Consider the following 16686-nt stretch of genomic DNA (forward strand, 5'->3'; position numbering starts at 1 on the left):
GGGAGACAAATGAACAACTCAGTTTGTCACTGCTGATCTGCCACTACTTTGATGAGATAGCTCAATTTCCCCCATGAAGCTTGCACACACGCACAAAGCATTAGTACTAAAACCTTCACCTTTACTTTGCTAACTATGCTGTTTCTTGGTAATTTGTCATGTGCAACTTAAAGGCAGTTCTCCTTAAACATTACATTTCAATATTAAGAAACCACAAATTAAAAAAAAAGGTTGTTTGTATCTGGCTTTGGATAAATACTGTATTTGTTCCTTCAGTTTCATTAGTACTTGACAATATTGTACTTGACTCTTTCTTATGTCTCTCTTTTCTCCAATAACCAAGGTCTCTTCAAGATCTGTCAAAGCAAACAGATATCCCTTACGGCACAGTTTTGGACTCTGCAGTATATCAGCATGTCCGCATGAAAGGGCTGAATCCATTTGAGAGAGACAGCATGTATTCCCAGATGTGGCGAATGATCAACCGAAGCAATGGGTCGGAGAACAATGTTCTGGAGTCCCAAGCAGGCATTCAAAAGGTACTGCGCTCTTCATCTATGTCTTCATCAGGTTGTCTTCAACAAGGTCATGGATAAGTTGAGATTTCTTTCTTGTTTATTGTAATTCAGACATCAAAGTTTTAGTTAAATTATATTTTTACTGTTTTAAGCAACTCAACATCTTCATAAAGGAAACTCCAGATACTCTGTGATGTCTCACCAATAAATTTCCCTTGAACATCCAAAACTAAAAAACTGGAGTTCTTCTTTAGTTCAGAAAAGGATTAAAGACTTATAAACATAAAAACTAAATAAGTTTTCCCAAATCCCATTCCAAATATCATTCATATTATCCAATCTATTTAAATAACTCATGGTTCTTTCTATAAAGCATTTGTTTTTAAACTAAAATTTTATCTTTACTTGTGATTATCTAAAGCTATTTGGAAGAAAAATTTAATCTTGTCAACAAATAAGTTTCCTGCGAATGGATGTTTCTGTTTTCCAAAGGGAAAAATCTTTATCTGATTATTTTTCTATAACTATCATTTAGAAGTAGGTATATTTAAAAGCCTTAGAAATGTCTTTTCACATTTGAAAAGAAAAAAATTAAAAGCTATTCTTCATTCTAGATGTAGTTTATTTACAAATATACACAAACAATTCAGGTCCCAGAAGCCTCCATGATAGAACTGGATAGGTTTTTGCTTAAATTATGACCAGTGGCTAGCTGTGGTTGATATTTACTAGGTGACCATGGAATGAAAAAATTAACAAACAAACAAATGAATGGCTGTCATCAGCGGCAGTGACTTTTCTCTGTGACTTTTCATCTCAGAATAGTTCTGACCCCAGGTCTGAGCTTCCTGCTCAGAATGTAAATGCTCTGCTGGAGGAAGGCTTACTATTCTGATTCCTCTGCTTCAGGTTTGAAGATGGCTGTCAGCCTCTGGGATCAATCTAAATAATCTTTGCTGTTGCCCCATTGGCATCCTTGCCTTGAGAACTGATGCTGATTATGGAACCATCTCTACAAACATTAATGGTGCTTATAAGAAATATTCTTAGCATGTTAGCAGAAGACACCAGGGGAGAAAGTGCATGGCCTTGCTCTGCCTGAAGCATCCTCTGATGACTTTGTCCTCATACAAATCCAGTTTCTCATCAAAAGTGTTGATTGGAGATTATGGCTTTCTTGTCTTTCTCAGAAGGACCATTAGCTCCTGGAATATTAATATGGTATCATCGGAATAGGAGGCTGGGAGTAGAGAAGGAACCAGTATGTGGTTAAGCTTGTATATTGGAGAAAGGGAGAAAGGATGGATATTTTGGGTTTATTACATGGGTACTCATAAAATTAAGTTAATTTGAGTTTATGGATAAGTCTACTAAAGGGTTTGAAGAAATAGTTTTTCTTCATCTACCATCTACCATCTTCATCTACTATCAAAAATGAGCCTTACAGGTTGGAAGGAGTACTTTCATGCAAGAGAATGTGTTCAGTGCAGATGAGGCCCTCATTAATCCCCTAGCATTACTTCCCACTGTAGAAAAACAGAAATACTATTTTTGAAGATGGGTATTAATAGAATTTTTATCGTGTAATTATATTACATTTTCAGAGGAAAAGCTTAGAGATAGTTCATTTTCTTTCATCAGACCTATAATCACAATGAAATATTTTAAAACAAACGTGTATTCACTCATGCATTTTTGTATCCATTTTCAAATATCTGCTAAATACCAGTTCTGTACCAGGCTCCTAGGTAAAAAATGGAGAATAGTTTAACATCAGGAAGAAGTCCCCAGGCTCAGGAGCTATAGTCTGGTGAGGAAGACAAGAGGGATATAAAACATCATTTAAATGGTAATAGATATGAGATTTTAATTATGATGTTAGTGTGGATGTTGAAGAGACAATCTACAGGTCATTTTTTCCCACTATGTCACTTTACTCATTGACAAAGAAATGATCCCGATAGAAAACGAAGCCTGATCTGGGAAGGCCTCCCACCCTGGAGTTCAGTCTAGCTTGATTTTTAAAATAAGCTCTGCAAACAGAATTTATTTTAGACTCTTCCTGGACCTTGAGAGTTTTAGAACGATGGTAAGAATTTCTTTCTTTACTGTGACGGTAGGTTTTCTCAACATTAAATAAAGCCACTTGGTTGACTCTCTTTTGTAATCCCAGCTTTGGGAGGCTGAAGCAAGAGAACTGTGAGTTCCAGACCAGTCTAAAGTACATAGAAAGATCCCGCCTTAAAAACTTAAAAGTGTAATGATGAAACAATATGACATATGCAAATCTTCAATAAATAATATGAACAGAGCCGTAAACCTTTTAGGATATTTTGGGAGATTAACAAGAGAATGGGTATGTGAATGATTTTTAACTACAAAACTGTATCACTACTAGTTCTTCCTTTAATTTAAAATAAATTAATACATTTATTATTAAAAACTATGATAAAATAGACAGCACAGTGTGAGAAGTAGAAAGCAGTGTCTGCCTCCTGAGATTCAACTGATAAAGAAAGTTAATCAGCTGAAGAGAATCAGTTAATCAGCTGAAGAGACAGCAAGAGCCCCTGCCTGAGAGTTGATCATAAATACAGCAGCTCCACCCCAGGCCTCTGAAAGAGGATCTTAGTCTTACAAGATCTGAGAGTGATTCTTATGCATGGTAAAGTTTACTTCATACTAATGCAGGGCTGCCTAGAGCATTCTGATTTGGTTTTCATCTGTGAGGGATAGGAAGCCCAAGAGGGTTTTAGACAGAAATGTAATATGATTGAAATCACATTCTGGCAAAGAACATATGGGAAAAGCCTAATGTGGCGTGTGGAATCTGGATGTAAGGAAAGAGGCCACACCTGGGACTTGACAGTGTTCTAAAATTACATAATGGCAATTTCATCTCTGTTAAAACCTAATACAGACTAGAACACTGAGCAGTCATTGCATCTATTACACTTTTATCAAGGTGGGCATGGGGGTGAGACAGGTACTTTCCAAGAATGCACAGAGAAACCACCAGGTTACAGGTGAAGAACTGACCAGGGATGTGTGATCAGCGTGTGACACTGAGAAAAGTCTGTGATAGATATGAGAGCAATATCCACTTCTAACGGCCTAGTAAACCCTATGGTGGTGAACAAAGCCTCCTAGACCTGTTGTAATGAAGTCCTCTAGTGGTAAGGAAGATTGGGCCTGGTGAGAAGACTCCTGGGGGTCAGGAGGGTAAATCACTCTCCAGATGAGGGAGTCATAGTGGTGTATAAGCTCAGGCAGAAACCAGAGGATTGTGGTGCCAGAAGCAGCAGTATTTGACCTAAATGACAGCATCTGTGGTATTGGAATCCATTGGTACTGTCGTAGTTTGCTTTCAGTTGTTGCAACTAAATAGTGATTTGAAAAAAACAGTTTGGGTAAGTTTTATTTGGCATACATTTCCACATCACAGTCCATCTCTGAAGGAAATCAGGAAAGGAACTGAAGCAGGAACTGGAGATAGAAACTGGAGCAGTAAACATGGAGGAGAGCTGCTTACTGGCTTGGTATAAGTGGCTTGATCAGCTTGTCATACCAAAGTGGAAATGAAAGCCAAGACAAAAGTAGGTGTGATTGAAAGAGTGTCACCTATTGGACTGGGGCTAACAAACAAATTACAAACCCTATTATCTAGTGAGGTAAGCCTACCCCATTAACTTAGATCTGGCTAAACTCTTGGCTGGTGGGGCCTGGAGAGATAACTCAGCAACTTAGACCACTTACTGCTTTTTCAGAGGACCTGGGTTTAGTTCCTGGCACTCACATTATGGCCCACAAATACTGGTAACTCCAGTGCCCTCTTCTGGCCTCTGTGGGCACCAGGCATTCATGTGGTACACATATATGGAGGCAAAACACATAAGCACAAAAAAATTAAATATTTAAAAATGGACACAATGAGTTTGTAATTTTCTATATTCACTGAGCACACACCCATTTGTTATTTCCCCCAGAATTCCTCTAGGCATTGAAAAGTCCAATACAACAAGCAAAGTCTCTGGTCCAACAGAGGCATAATGTGATCTAAGGAAATAGACAGGTACATAAGTGAGAGCTACAAAGAAGCATGAGGGCTGCGCATGATGGCGCACTCCTGTAATCATGGTACTCATTGGGCACCAGTATAACCTGTCCAAAAAAAGCCTTTTAAAATCTGTGTTTCACAGCAAAGACTCAAAGATCAAGTTAAGAAACATTGGAAGCACCAGAATGCAACAAACGTGTCACACTTATTGGGTGTTGAGAAACAGCTCTAAGTACATGACAATAGAGACCTGAAGGAGAGACTGGGAGCCATAGGACAGTGAGTATAGTGCAAGAGTGAAACCAGGAAGCACACAGACTCAAGAAATGTGCTGCACACTGCAGACTTCCTGAGTCAGAGGCCTGCTGCAATGCCGGCAAGAAGGCAGGAACACACCATGGCTGAACAAGATTTTCTGAAAGATTTAACATGGATGTAGAAGAAAATAGTTGATGGCAAACCCAATGCTGTTAGTTCCATAGTCAGAAAAAAAATGTTGCTGTGTATTGAAACAAAGATGTTGCTGTATATTGAAAAAAGGAAGAGGAGAAGCAGGATTGAAAAATCAAATGAGATTTTCCCCCTCGATGTGCTAATGAATATGACATTTAATTATAATGATCTAGAGTGTGTTTATAGACATAAGACTGAGTAAGGAAATTGAATATTTAAAGGAAATCAAGACAGAAAAGGCCAATTCACAGGTCGGAAATGGCTTTTCTACTGAGGGAGAAGGAAAGTTAAGGAAGAATGGGTTTAGAAGCAGATGAAAGGGCTTCTAAGGAATTTGGCAGATTTGCTAGATCTGAGATGATGTTCATAAATGATATAGGACAGAGCCTAACAATGGTTCTTTGATTTGATTATCCACTCATTTGTGACTCTCAGAAGGAGTGCAGAGCAAACACACATATGCACACACACACACACACACACAGAGAGAGAGAGAGAGAGAGAGAGAGAGAGAGAGAGAGAGGACAAGAAAGAAGAATAGTTTCTTAGGTGATAGAACTCGTGGCCTCATCCATGATAAGATGTGTGACACCCCATCCTAGTAGACATATTCTTTGTTTGCCTGGCCGGGAGCTGAGACATGAAACAGGTTTTCTTATAAACACAGTCCGAAAAAATGGTACTGAAAGTTGAAGAACACTCACATTTGCATATATACGGCGATGTAATATGGTCTCTAAAGATACCAGTCCCTGATGCGAATAATCACAAATACACCTATTACCCTCATTTCCTGCCAGAACTTTAGAATTAAGTGGTATTTCAACTATTTTGTTTTTCAGTTGGTCAAAATTGTGGATGCATAGAATTTCGCCTCAATTTTCTGTTTTTTAATGTTTTAGTGAAATTGAACATTTTTATTATGTTTTTACATCTCACTCCAGAGTGTTTTCTCCCTCCTCTTCTCTCAGTCCCTCCCTGCCACCAACTCTGTGCCTTTCATCCACTACTCCTACTTTTTTCCTCAGCAAAGGACAGGCCTCCCATGTTTCAACCAAACATTGCATATCAAGTTACATTAAGACTAAGCACATCCCCTGCTTTTAGGACTGTATGAGGCAACCCAATATGAGGAAAAGAAGTCTCAAAAGCGGGCAGAAAAAAGTCAGAATCATATGAAAGAAGGGGGAGTTAGTAAGACCTGGAGAGGATGAAAGCACCACAGGACCAAACATATCTGGGCACAGGGGTCTTTTCTCAGACTGATTCTCCAACCAAGGACCATACATAGATATAAACTAGAACCCCTGCTCAGACATTGCCCAGGGCAGCTCAGCATCCAAGTGGATTTCCCTAGTAAGGGGAACAGGGACTGTCTCTGACATGAACTCAGTGGCTGGCTCTTTGACATCCCCCCCCACCCCTGGGGGGAGGAACAGTCTTGCTAGGCCACAGAGGAGGACATGGCAGCCAGTCCTGATGAGACCTGATAAAATAGGGTCAGATGGAAGGGGAGGAGGTCCTCCCCTATCAGTGGCCTTAGAGAGGGGCAGGGAGGAGATGAGGAAGGGAGGGTGAGATTGGGAGGGAATGAGGGAGAGGGCTACAGCTGGGATACAAAGTAAATAACCTGTGATTAATATAAAAAATAAAAATTATATTTAAAAAAGTCAAAAACAACTCCTTGCTCTCATGTTAGAAGTCCCACGAGAAGAGCAACAATGCTACAGTAGCGTGTATGCTCAGGGCCTGTGTCAACCCCATGCAGGCCTCCTGCTTGTTGGTTTCACCTCTGTGAGTTCTTATGGAGCAGGTGAGTTGATTCTGTGGGTTTTCTGGTGGTGTCCTTGACCACTCCAGCTCCCACAATACATTTTTACTATATTACTATGCTAATCCTACCAATCCATGAGCATGGGAGATCTTTCTATCTTTTGATACCTTCTTCAGTTTCTTTCATCAAAGACTTGAAATTTTTGTCACACAGATCTTTCACTTGCTTGGTTAGAGTTACACCAAGATATTTTATATCATTTGTGGCTACTGTAAAGGATGTTGTTTCCCTGATTTTTTTTCTCATTCTATTTATTATTTGCATATAGGAGAGCTACTGATTCTTTGAGGTAATTTTGTAGCCAGTCACTTTGCTGAAGGTGTTTATCAGCTGTAGGAGTTCTTTGACAGAATTTTGGTGGTCACTTATGTATACTATCAACTCATCTGCAAATAGCAGTACTTTTAATTTTTTTCTTTCCCAATTGTATTCCTTTGATGTCCTTTAGTTGTCTTACTGTCCTAGCTAAAACTTCAGGTGCTAATACTGAATAGCTACCGAGGGAGCAGACAGCCTTGTCTTGTCATGATTTTAGTAGAACTGTTTTGAGTTTCTGTACATTTAATTTGATGTTGGCTAAAGGCTCCCTGTATGTTGCCTTTATTATCTTTGGGTATGTGCCTTGTATCCCTGGTATCTCCAAGATTTTTATCATGAAGGGGTATTTAATTTCTGTCACCATCTAATGAGATGGTCATTTTTTTTCTTTCAGTTTGCTTACATGGTGGATTACATTGAGAGGTTTTTCATATCCTGAACCATCCCTGCATCTCTCCAATTAATCCTACTTGATCATGGTGGATGATCTTTTTGATGTTTTGGGGGGTTCATTTTGTTTATTGAGTATTTTTGCAGTAATGTTTATGAGACATATTGGTCTAAAATTCTCTTTCTTGAGTCTGTGTGATTTTGATATCAGGGTGACTGTGGGCTCATAAAATGATGTTCTTTCTGTTTGTATTTTGTGAAATAGTTTGGGGGAGTTATGTATTAGGTCTTCTTTGAAAAAATCTGGAAGCATTCTGCACTGAAACCAATTGGCCCTGGACTCTTAATGACTGCTTCTATTTCCTTAGCGGTTACGGGACTATTAAAATTGTTTATCTGATCTTGATTTACCATTGGTATCCATCAATAAATTTATCAGCTTCTTTTAGGTTTTCCAATTCTGTGAGGTTCAGGTTTTTTAATTATATCTAATGATTCTTTGGATTTCCTCTGTGTCTATTGTTAAGTCCCCCTTTTCGTTTCTGAGTTTGTTGATTTGGATATTCAATCTTTGCTCTTAGTTTGCTTGGATAAGGGTTTATTAATCTTATTTATTTTCTAAAAGAACCAACTCTTTGTTTTTGTGGTTCTCTACATTGTTCTCTTTGTTTCTATTTTATGATTTCAGCCCTGAGTTTGATTATTTCCTCCAATCTACTCCTCTTGTGTGTATTTGCTTCTTTTTGTTCTGGAGCTTTCAGGTGTACTCTTAAGTTGCTAAAATGAGGTCTCTCTAATTTATTTTTTATTTTTATTTTTTATATTGACTACAGTTTATTCACTTTGTATCCCCCTGTATTCCCCTCCTTCATTCCCTCCCAATCCCATTCTCCATCCCTCTTCTCCTCCCATTCCCTTCTCTAAGTCCACTGATAGGTGAAGTACTCCTCCTCTTCCATCTGACCCTAGCTTATCAGGTCTCATCAGGACTGGCTGCATTGTCTTCCTCTGTGGCCTGGTAAGGCTGCCCTTCCCCTCAGGAAGGTAAATAAAGAGCCATCCATTGAGTTCATGTCAGAGACAGCCCCTGTTCCCTTACTTGGATGCCCACTTGGACACCGAGCTGCCATGGGCTACGTCTGTGCAGGGGTCCTAGGTTATCTCCATGCATGGTCCTTGGTTGGAGTATCAGTCTCAGAAAAGACCCCGGGGCCCAGATTTTTTGGTTCTCTTGTTCTCCTTGTGGAGCTCCTGTTCCCTCCATGTCTTTCTATCTCCACTTTCTTTCGTAAGTTTCCCTGCACTCTGCTCAAGTTTGGCTATGAGTCTCAGCATCTGCTTTGATACACTGCTGGGTAGAGTCATTCAGAGGCCCTCTGTGGTAGGCTCCTGTCCTGTTTCCTGTTTTCTCCCTCTTCAGATGTCTGTCCCGTTTGCCTTTAATTTCTTTTTTTTTAGGTTTAATATATGTAAATCAATAATCCACCATATAAACAAATGGAAAGACAAAACCCACATGGTCATTTTATTGGATACAGAAATGGCCTTTTATAATAAAATTCCTGGGGAAATTAGGGATACAAGATCATACCTAACCATAACAAAGGCAATTTACAGCAAGCTCATAGCCAACATCAACTTAACTGGAGAGGAACTCAAGCAATTCCACTAAAATCAGGGTCAAGACAAGCTTGTCCACTCTTTCCATAACTATTTAATATAGTTCTTTAAGTCTCTAATGCATAGCAGAATATTGTTAGAAATCATTTTATTGATTTTCATTTTTGGTTCTATTTTTGATCCCTGAGCTATCCATCCCCCATCTTCTGGCTCTCCTAGCAGTTTCAGAGGTGGGCTCTCTCTCATGGCATGGGTTGGTTGGCCACTCCCATAATTTCTGTATCACCCTTACTCCAGCACATTTTGTAAGGAGGACAAATTGCAGGTTTTGTGTCTGGGTTGGTGTCTCAGTCCCTCCACTGGAAGTCTTGCCTGGTTACAGGAGATGGCCAGTTCAGGCTCTGTCTCCCCCATTGCTAGGAGTCTTAGGGAGGGTCATCCTCACTGCTTCCTGGGAGTTTCCATTGTGCTTTGATCTCTCCTGTTTCCCATCCCTACCCCAACCCCCATCCAGTCCTTTCTCAACATCCACCTAATTCTGTTTCTCCCTCTCAGTGAGATTCACTCATCTCCCTTGAGCCCTTCTTGTTACTTAGCTTCTTTGGACCTGTGGATTATAGCATGGTTATCATATACTTTACAGCTAAGCCAGTTAGAAGTATCATGATGTTGTTTTTAATACCTTAGTAACACTTCATTGTGTAAATGTATCACATCCTCTTTTAATTTCTTTATGAATGTACTTAGTGCTATGAATTTTCCTCTTAGTACTGCTTTCCTTGTATCCCATAAGTTTAGGTAGGTTGTCCATTCATTCTCATTGAATTATAGGAAGTCTTTTAATTCCTTTCTTTATTTTTGCTTTGACCCGGTGATCATTGAATAGAGAGTTGTTCAGCTTCCATGAGTTTGTAGGCTTTCTGTTGTTTCTGTTGTTGTTTAAATCCAGCTTTAATTTGTAGTGGTCTGATAAGATACAGGGGGTTATTTCAATTTTCTTGTGCTTTTTGAGACTTGCTTTGTGAGCAAGTGTGTGGTCAATTTTTAAGAATGTCCCATGAGGCGCAGAGAAGGTATACTCTTTTGTGTTGGGATGAAACGTTCTACAGATACCTGTCATAACATCTGCTAGTTTGAATATTTCCCTATTTAGTTTCTGTCTGGATGACATGTCCATTGGTGGGAGGGGCTGTTGAAGTCTCCCACTATTAATGTATAAAGTTCAGTATGTGATGTAAGCTTTAGTAATATTTCTTTTATGAAAGTGGGTGCCATTGCATTTGGGGCCTAAATGTTCAGAATTAGAAATCATCTTGTTGGATGTTTTCTTTGATGAGTATGAAGTCTCCTTCCCATCTCTTTTGATTAATTTTAGCTTGAAATCTATTTTGGTAGATGTTGCAATGGCTATACCAGCTTGCTTCTTGGGTTTATTTGCTTGGAAAAGCTTTTGTTGTTGTTGGTGGTGGTGGTGGTGGTAGTGTGTGTGTGTGTGTGTGTGTGTGTGTGTGTGTGTGTGTGTGTGTGTTTTAGCTGTGCTGGAATATCCAAAGCTTGCTGTAGTAGGATAGCTGGCTCTGGGTATTGTTGATTGTGTTCTTATGCTGCCCTCTGATGATATAGGTTTAGGTATATTATATGTTTCAGTAAAAATTTGCCGAGTTTATTTTTGTTGGATGGATGTATTTTTTTGGATTTTCTCCCCTTGCTTTCCGTTTCCTCTCTGGTCACCCATGGTTCTGGTGACCAGCGAGTGTTTAGGTTCAGTAGTGTGTTTCCACTGAGGTTTTGGCAGTCTGTATGACCTCTGCGGCTTGGGGTATTCGTGTTGCCTCCAGGGTTCTGGTACTCTGGGAACAGATGTGGCCTCTGGGGTTCTGAATACTAGTATGGTCTCTGGAGTTCCAGGTACCTAAGGGTTCCGAGCTCCCACATGGCCTCCGGTAAAGCAAGAGTCTTCAGCCAGTGCTGTGGGCTGGGATATGGAGCTGAGAGAAGGGGTGCTGCTGGAGTAAAACTGAACATTTTAAAGGTATGTTTTGCATATCTATAAATTGCAAATCTTTGCTTTCTTCATTTCTATTACAATTTTATAAAATCTTATGTAAAATCTTATATTTTGTGCTTCTGTGGACTAAACCCAGGGGCTTCCATACTATGGCAAACTGTCCCACTGAGGTGTGTCTCCAATGCTTTCCTTTTATATTTAAAAGGGATTATTTCAAGGACAGTAACAGAACCAAAAGATCTTGGCCCAGGGGTTTTTTCTGAGACTGCTACTCCAACCAAGGACCATGTGTGGAGATGACCTAGAACCCCTGCACAGATGTAGCCCCTAGCAGCTCAGTCTCCAAGTGGGTTCCCTCGTAATGAAAACAGGGACTATCTCTGACATGAATTCAATGGCTGGCTCTTTGACCCTTCCCCTTAAGGGGGGGAACAGCCTTACCAGGCTATAGAAGAAAACAATGCACCCAGTCCTGATGAGACCTGATAGGCTAGGTTCAGATGGAAGGGGAGGAGGACCTCCCCTATCAGTGCGCTTGGAGAGGGGTGTGGGAGGAGATGAGGGAGGGGAGTTGGGATTGGAAGGGAATGAGGGAGGGGGCTACAGCTGGGATACAAAGTGAATAAATTGTAATAAATTAAAAAAAATGTAAAAAAGAGGTAGATGATCTGGTTTGAACTTATTCTGTAACCCAGACAAGCCTTGAACTTGAAATTCTGCCTCAGCTTCCTGGCTAACCGGGTTCCATATTGTGGCATCTCACCCAGCTCTTTTCAATATGAATAATGAAAAATCTATGATCCCTGTTACTCATCCCTTCACCCTCAATGCTTTCGTCTTCCTGGCCATCCCCACCTCTGTACCTCTGTTTCCAGGGAAGCAGGAGCGACGGCAGAAACAGCGTTTGGTCGTGTTCTGCTGTAACCCACAGGCCCCAGTTGCACTTAGAGCACACTTCTTTTGGCAGCCAGGATTTTCACAGAAAGAAACGCATTTACTTTGCAAAGAATAGTTTGCTTTTTTTTTTTAAGGTTCTGTAAATATGTCTTTAAGCCATTCACTGTTTGCCTTTCTATCCCTGAGACAGAACAGAGACAAGGATCTTAAAACATGACATGGTGAAAAGCCTCAACATTTTGAAATACTTCTCTATGAGCATTTTCTAATGAAGACGTCAGGCTGTCCTGCCTGTGTGCTTGTTTCTCTTGAACTCTCGAGCTAGCATGTTCTCTTAACACGCACTTAGAATCCGTACCATCTGTTCAGCCAGCGGTAGTCAGAAACCTCAACAGTCACTGTTCGTGCCCTGTAAGCCCAGCTCCTGGATGTCCCTTTGAATTCATAACAGGCCTTTCCTCCCTCCATTTCCCCCTCACCCTTGCACTCTGTCTAATTTGTGAGTTCATTTCGGTACTGCAATTTTCTTCTCAACTGCTTAATTCAGTCCTCCAGCTGATGCACAAAGGCCGTGATCGTCAGCCTATATTTCTGTTCTTCCATTTCCAAATTCATTGTTGTCTTGGGAAATAAAGCTTCTGATTACAAATCCTCCTCACTCATTAAATATCTGTAACTATTATTTTCCTTATTTTAAAGTCAATCTGTCTTGCAAAATCTTTTACATTTCTGCAGTCTGGCACCAACTCAGCCTGTGATATAATTAAATAAAGAGTGAATGAGTATTTGGGGCAACAAATAAGTTATAACATGAAATCATACTTATCTTTGGTAGAAAATAAAATCTTCTATTTCCTTTTGTTCTACTATATGTAGATATCAGCATCTCTAAATACAAAGTAGATTTTCTTTTTTTTAAAGAAAAATATTTTTAAATTAATTTATTTATTACAATTTATTCACTTTGTATCCCCACTAGAGCCCCCTCCCTCATTTCCTCCCAGTCCTACCTACCCTCTCTCTTCTCCCCCTATGCACATTTCCCTAGTCCCCTGATAGGGGCGGTCCTCCTTCCCATCTATCTGACACTAGTCCTATCAGGTCTCATCAGGACTGGCTGCATTGTCTTCCTCTGTGGCCTGGCAAGAGTGAACACCCCAGGGGCAGGTGTCAAAGACCCTGCCACTGAGTTCACGTCAGAGACAGCCCTATTACCCCTTACTAGGGAAACCACTTGAAAACTGAACAGCCTATGGGCTTCCTCTGAACAGGGGTTTAGATCCTCTCCATGCATGGATGGTCCTTGGAGTATCAGTCTCTACAGGGTCCCCTGGGCCCAGGTTTACAAAATAGATTTTCAGTAGCTCAGCAACTAAGATAGATCTTAACTTTTGAAATCATAGGAGTTGATTTACAATATATTTTCACCATATCGTATTACATTTTTTGTATAATATTTAACATAAAAATTTTAAATATATTTCTTTGTGTATGTATGATGAATATACGTGTGTGTGTACACGTCATGTTTTCATGTGGATGTCAGTATGTGTGTGTGTGTGTGTGTGTGTGTGTGTGTGTTTGTATGCCATGTTACCATGGTGGAGGACAACTTGCCAGAGGCTGTTCTCTCTTTCTGTCATGTGTGACCTGGACCTTCAACTCAGATCGTCAGCATTGGCTGCAAATGGCTTTATCCACTGAACCATCTTATTGATCCCATATATTTTTATTAAAATGTTTAATTTTCTTGTTCTCTCTGTCTTCCAATGTCCATCCTGTTTGTCTTTCTGAGTGAGGATTGATTGTCTTACCCAGAGTCCTCCTTGTTGCTTGGTTTCTTTAGGTGTACCGATTTGTGTAGGTTTATCCTATATTATATGTCTATTATCCACTTATAAGTGAGTACATACTGTGTTTGTCTTTCTGCTTCTGGGACACATCACTGAGGATTATCTTTTCTAGATCCCACCATTTGCCTGCAAATTTCATGATTTCCTTGTTTTTAATTGGTGAGTAGTATTCCATTGTGTAAATGTACCACAAGGAGATGAGGAAGGGAAGATGGGATCGGGAGGGGATGATGGAGGGAGCTACAAAGTGAATAAACTGTAATTAATATAAAAAATAAATTTAAAAAAAGAAGCTTGCAAGTATGATTGAAGTGATTAAAATAAGGAAAACAATAGAAAAAATGTTTAATTTTTTAAATTGGGCAAACAAACAAATGACATAAAATTTAAGAAACTAGGTATTTTAAGTGAGCACTTGAAGAACAGTGACTAGACTCACATTTTACAGCCACTATCCATATTCTGAGCTGTCTTATAAGACTAAAACTCTGTGGCCATTATGTAATGCCTCATTATTCTTGTCCCCAGCTCACTATCACTGACATTTTACTTTTCATCTCTATGAATATGATTGTAAATATCATATATAAATGGGACCGTAAACTTTCTGTTCATTTGTGACTAGCTTATATTACTTAGCAAAGTGTCCTGACAGTTCGTTCATGTCACTACATGTGTCAGTATTTCCTTACACTTTAAAAGTTGAATAGTATTCACCTCATGTTGGCTGTGTTAGCTCTTCCTGGGACGGCATGAACAAATGTTTATTCACCCCAGACAAATTACCAGTGCCAAGCCAGAGTAAAAGTCTACCCGAGTTCAACGTGGCAAACCCCAGTGGTTTTACTGAACTCACGTGCAGAGCACATGTGGAGGGTTACTGAGAGTGCAGGTAAGCCACAGAAGCTGCCTCCCTGAAGGTCCTAGCGCATCAAAGCTGACGAGCTCATGGAGGCTGCGTCATAGAATCCACCTCCAGCTCACCCTTTATGCCTTATGCACTAGCATCTCCCAGGACCACCTGGATCCATACATAGGAGGCCAGAAGGGAACAGCAATGTGGAATCCCAATTATGGCCCTCCGATCTCTCTCCTGACATGGAGTATTACTGCCATTACCACAGCCATCTTTGCCTTGTTTTGTTTTGCTCAATTAATTGCCATGGCTACCTGAAAAAGTAAAAATGATCATCACTCAATTACGGTGATGGGGTCATGCTAGAAATCAGGCATCATGTTTTGCATGTCTTTTCACCAACAGGGGACACTTGAGAAAACTTTACCTCTTGGGTGTTGTGTGTATGCTTCCGTTAACACAGGTATACAATTATCTATTAGAATCCTTGTTTTTGATTCTTAGGAATATGTATTCAGAAGTGGAATTGCTGTATCATATAATTCTGTTTTCAAAAAAAATGTTTTTGAGGAGAACCATGTTCCCCATAGTGTCATCTTTTTCACCAGAGCACCTGATTACAAACTTCTATTCACACAAAGAGAACACGATTCCAATTTCTCTTTATTGCCATTATCTTCCTACCAACTACCAATCTATTACAGATTTCATCTATCTACCTACCATCTATCTACCTACTTAGGTATCATCTATCTTTCATCTGTCAATGTATCAGCTATCATGTCTATCATTTATGTATCTAACATATATCCATATATTTATGTTTATCATATGTATACTACCTATCATCTGTATATTTCTGTTTTATTAAGAATGAACACTTTTCACTGTTACACGTGTATGTGAGCCACAAACAGCTGCATAAAAGTAAACAAAATTATATGCAATTTTAATATGCATTTTAATAAATACTATGTTGTTCAATAAACTTGAAGGTTATTGTCTTTCAAATGTATTTCAATCGAAAATTAAACAGTGGTGGCTTCTAATATAAAGGGTAGCAGTTAGGAAACATAAGCTTCAATGTCTCCCACAAAATAGCTTGCCTCATTAGTGATTTTCTAACCCAGAAAAGGCTGGCAATCGATTAAGCCTATGAAGAAAAGCAAATCAGAATGGGGAGTTAGGTTTGGACAGTTTAACAAATGAAAATCAAAATTGATGCTACGATGTGATGGCAATCTTGTCAGTTAAATTGGATTGAGGATTGCCTAGGAGAATCATATGGCATTCTTCAGTTTGTCTGAAGGCCATTTACAGAGAGGTTGTCCTGAGGAAAGAAGACATGCCCCAGATATGGACATAGGCTGGAGGCCCACACTGAGTAAATGGAGAGAAAGGGGAAGATGGCTAGCACAGGAGGTCTCTGCCTCGTGGCTTACATGATTTAAATATTTCTGCTCCCACATACTTCAGTCTTGGTGCACCACTCATCTCAAGCCCAGAAACATGGAACCAAGCTTCCAGAGATGGACATTCCTGATATTGAGAGTCAGAGTGAGCATATCCTGCCTTGAAGACTGCAAATTCCTAGACACCTCCACCTCCCAATCTTCCCTAAGCAGACATCACTGAGTTGAGACTTGGAAGTCATGTACTGACAAGCTCTTCAAGTAGCTGGGGCACCCGGTGTCAGAGGCACAGTAGCTGGGACGCAGCTAGCTCACAGGAGTGCTCACACGCCTCTGACTCCACTGCCTTGCAACTCAACAAGAAAGAATCAGAGCTTCACTGACATCTAGGAATCTCAAAACTTTTCTCACTACTGTGGATGACATGTAAAGGATTTCATGTATATGTACATGTATGTGTATGAAATATG

The 16686-nt window shown here is 39.8% G+C and overlaps 1 protein-coding gene across 2 annotated transcripts in view; it reads left to right on the forward strand.

The window, feature by feature from the left end:
- The window catches only part of Grid2 (glutamate ionotropic receptor delta type subunit 2), a 1564629-nt gene that overhangs the window by 1303734 nt on the left and 244209 nt on the right, over window positions 1-16686 (forward strand). For both annotated transcript variants that reach the window (XM_060374191.1, XM_060374189.1), the window contains exon 13: window positions 344-539. In XM_060374191.1, the coding sequence (XP_060230174.1) occupies window positions 344-539 (196 nt within the window). The remainder of the gene's footprint in view (window positions 1-343; window positions 540-16686) is intronic.

Source organism: Meriones unguiculatus, chromosome 21 (genome assembly GCF_030254825.1).
Source record: "Meriones unguiculatus strain TT.TT164.6M chromosome 21, Bangor_MerUng_6.1, whole genome shotgun sequence".
NCBI classification, from domain to species: Eukaryota; Metazoa; Chordata; class Mammalia; order Rodentia; family Muridae; genus Meriones; species Meriones unguiculatus.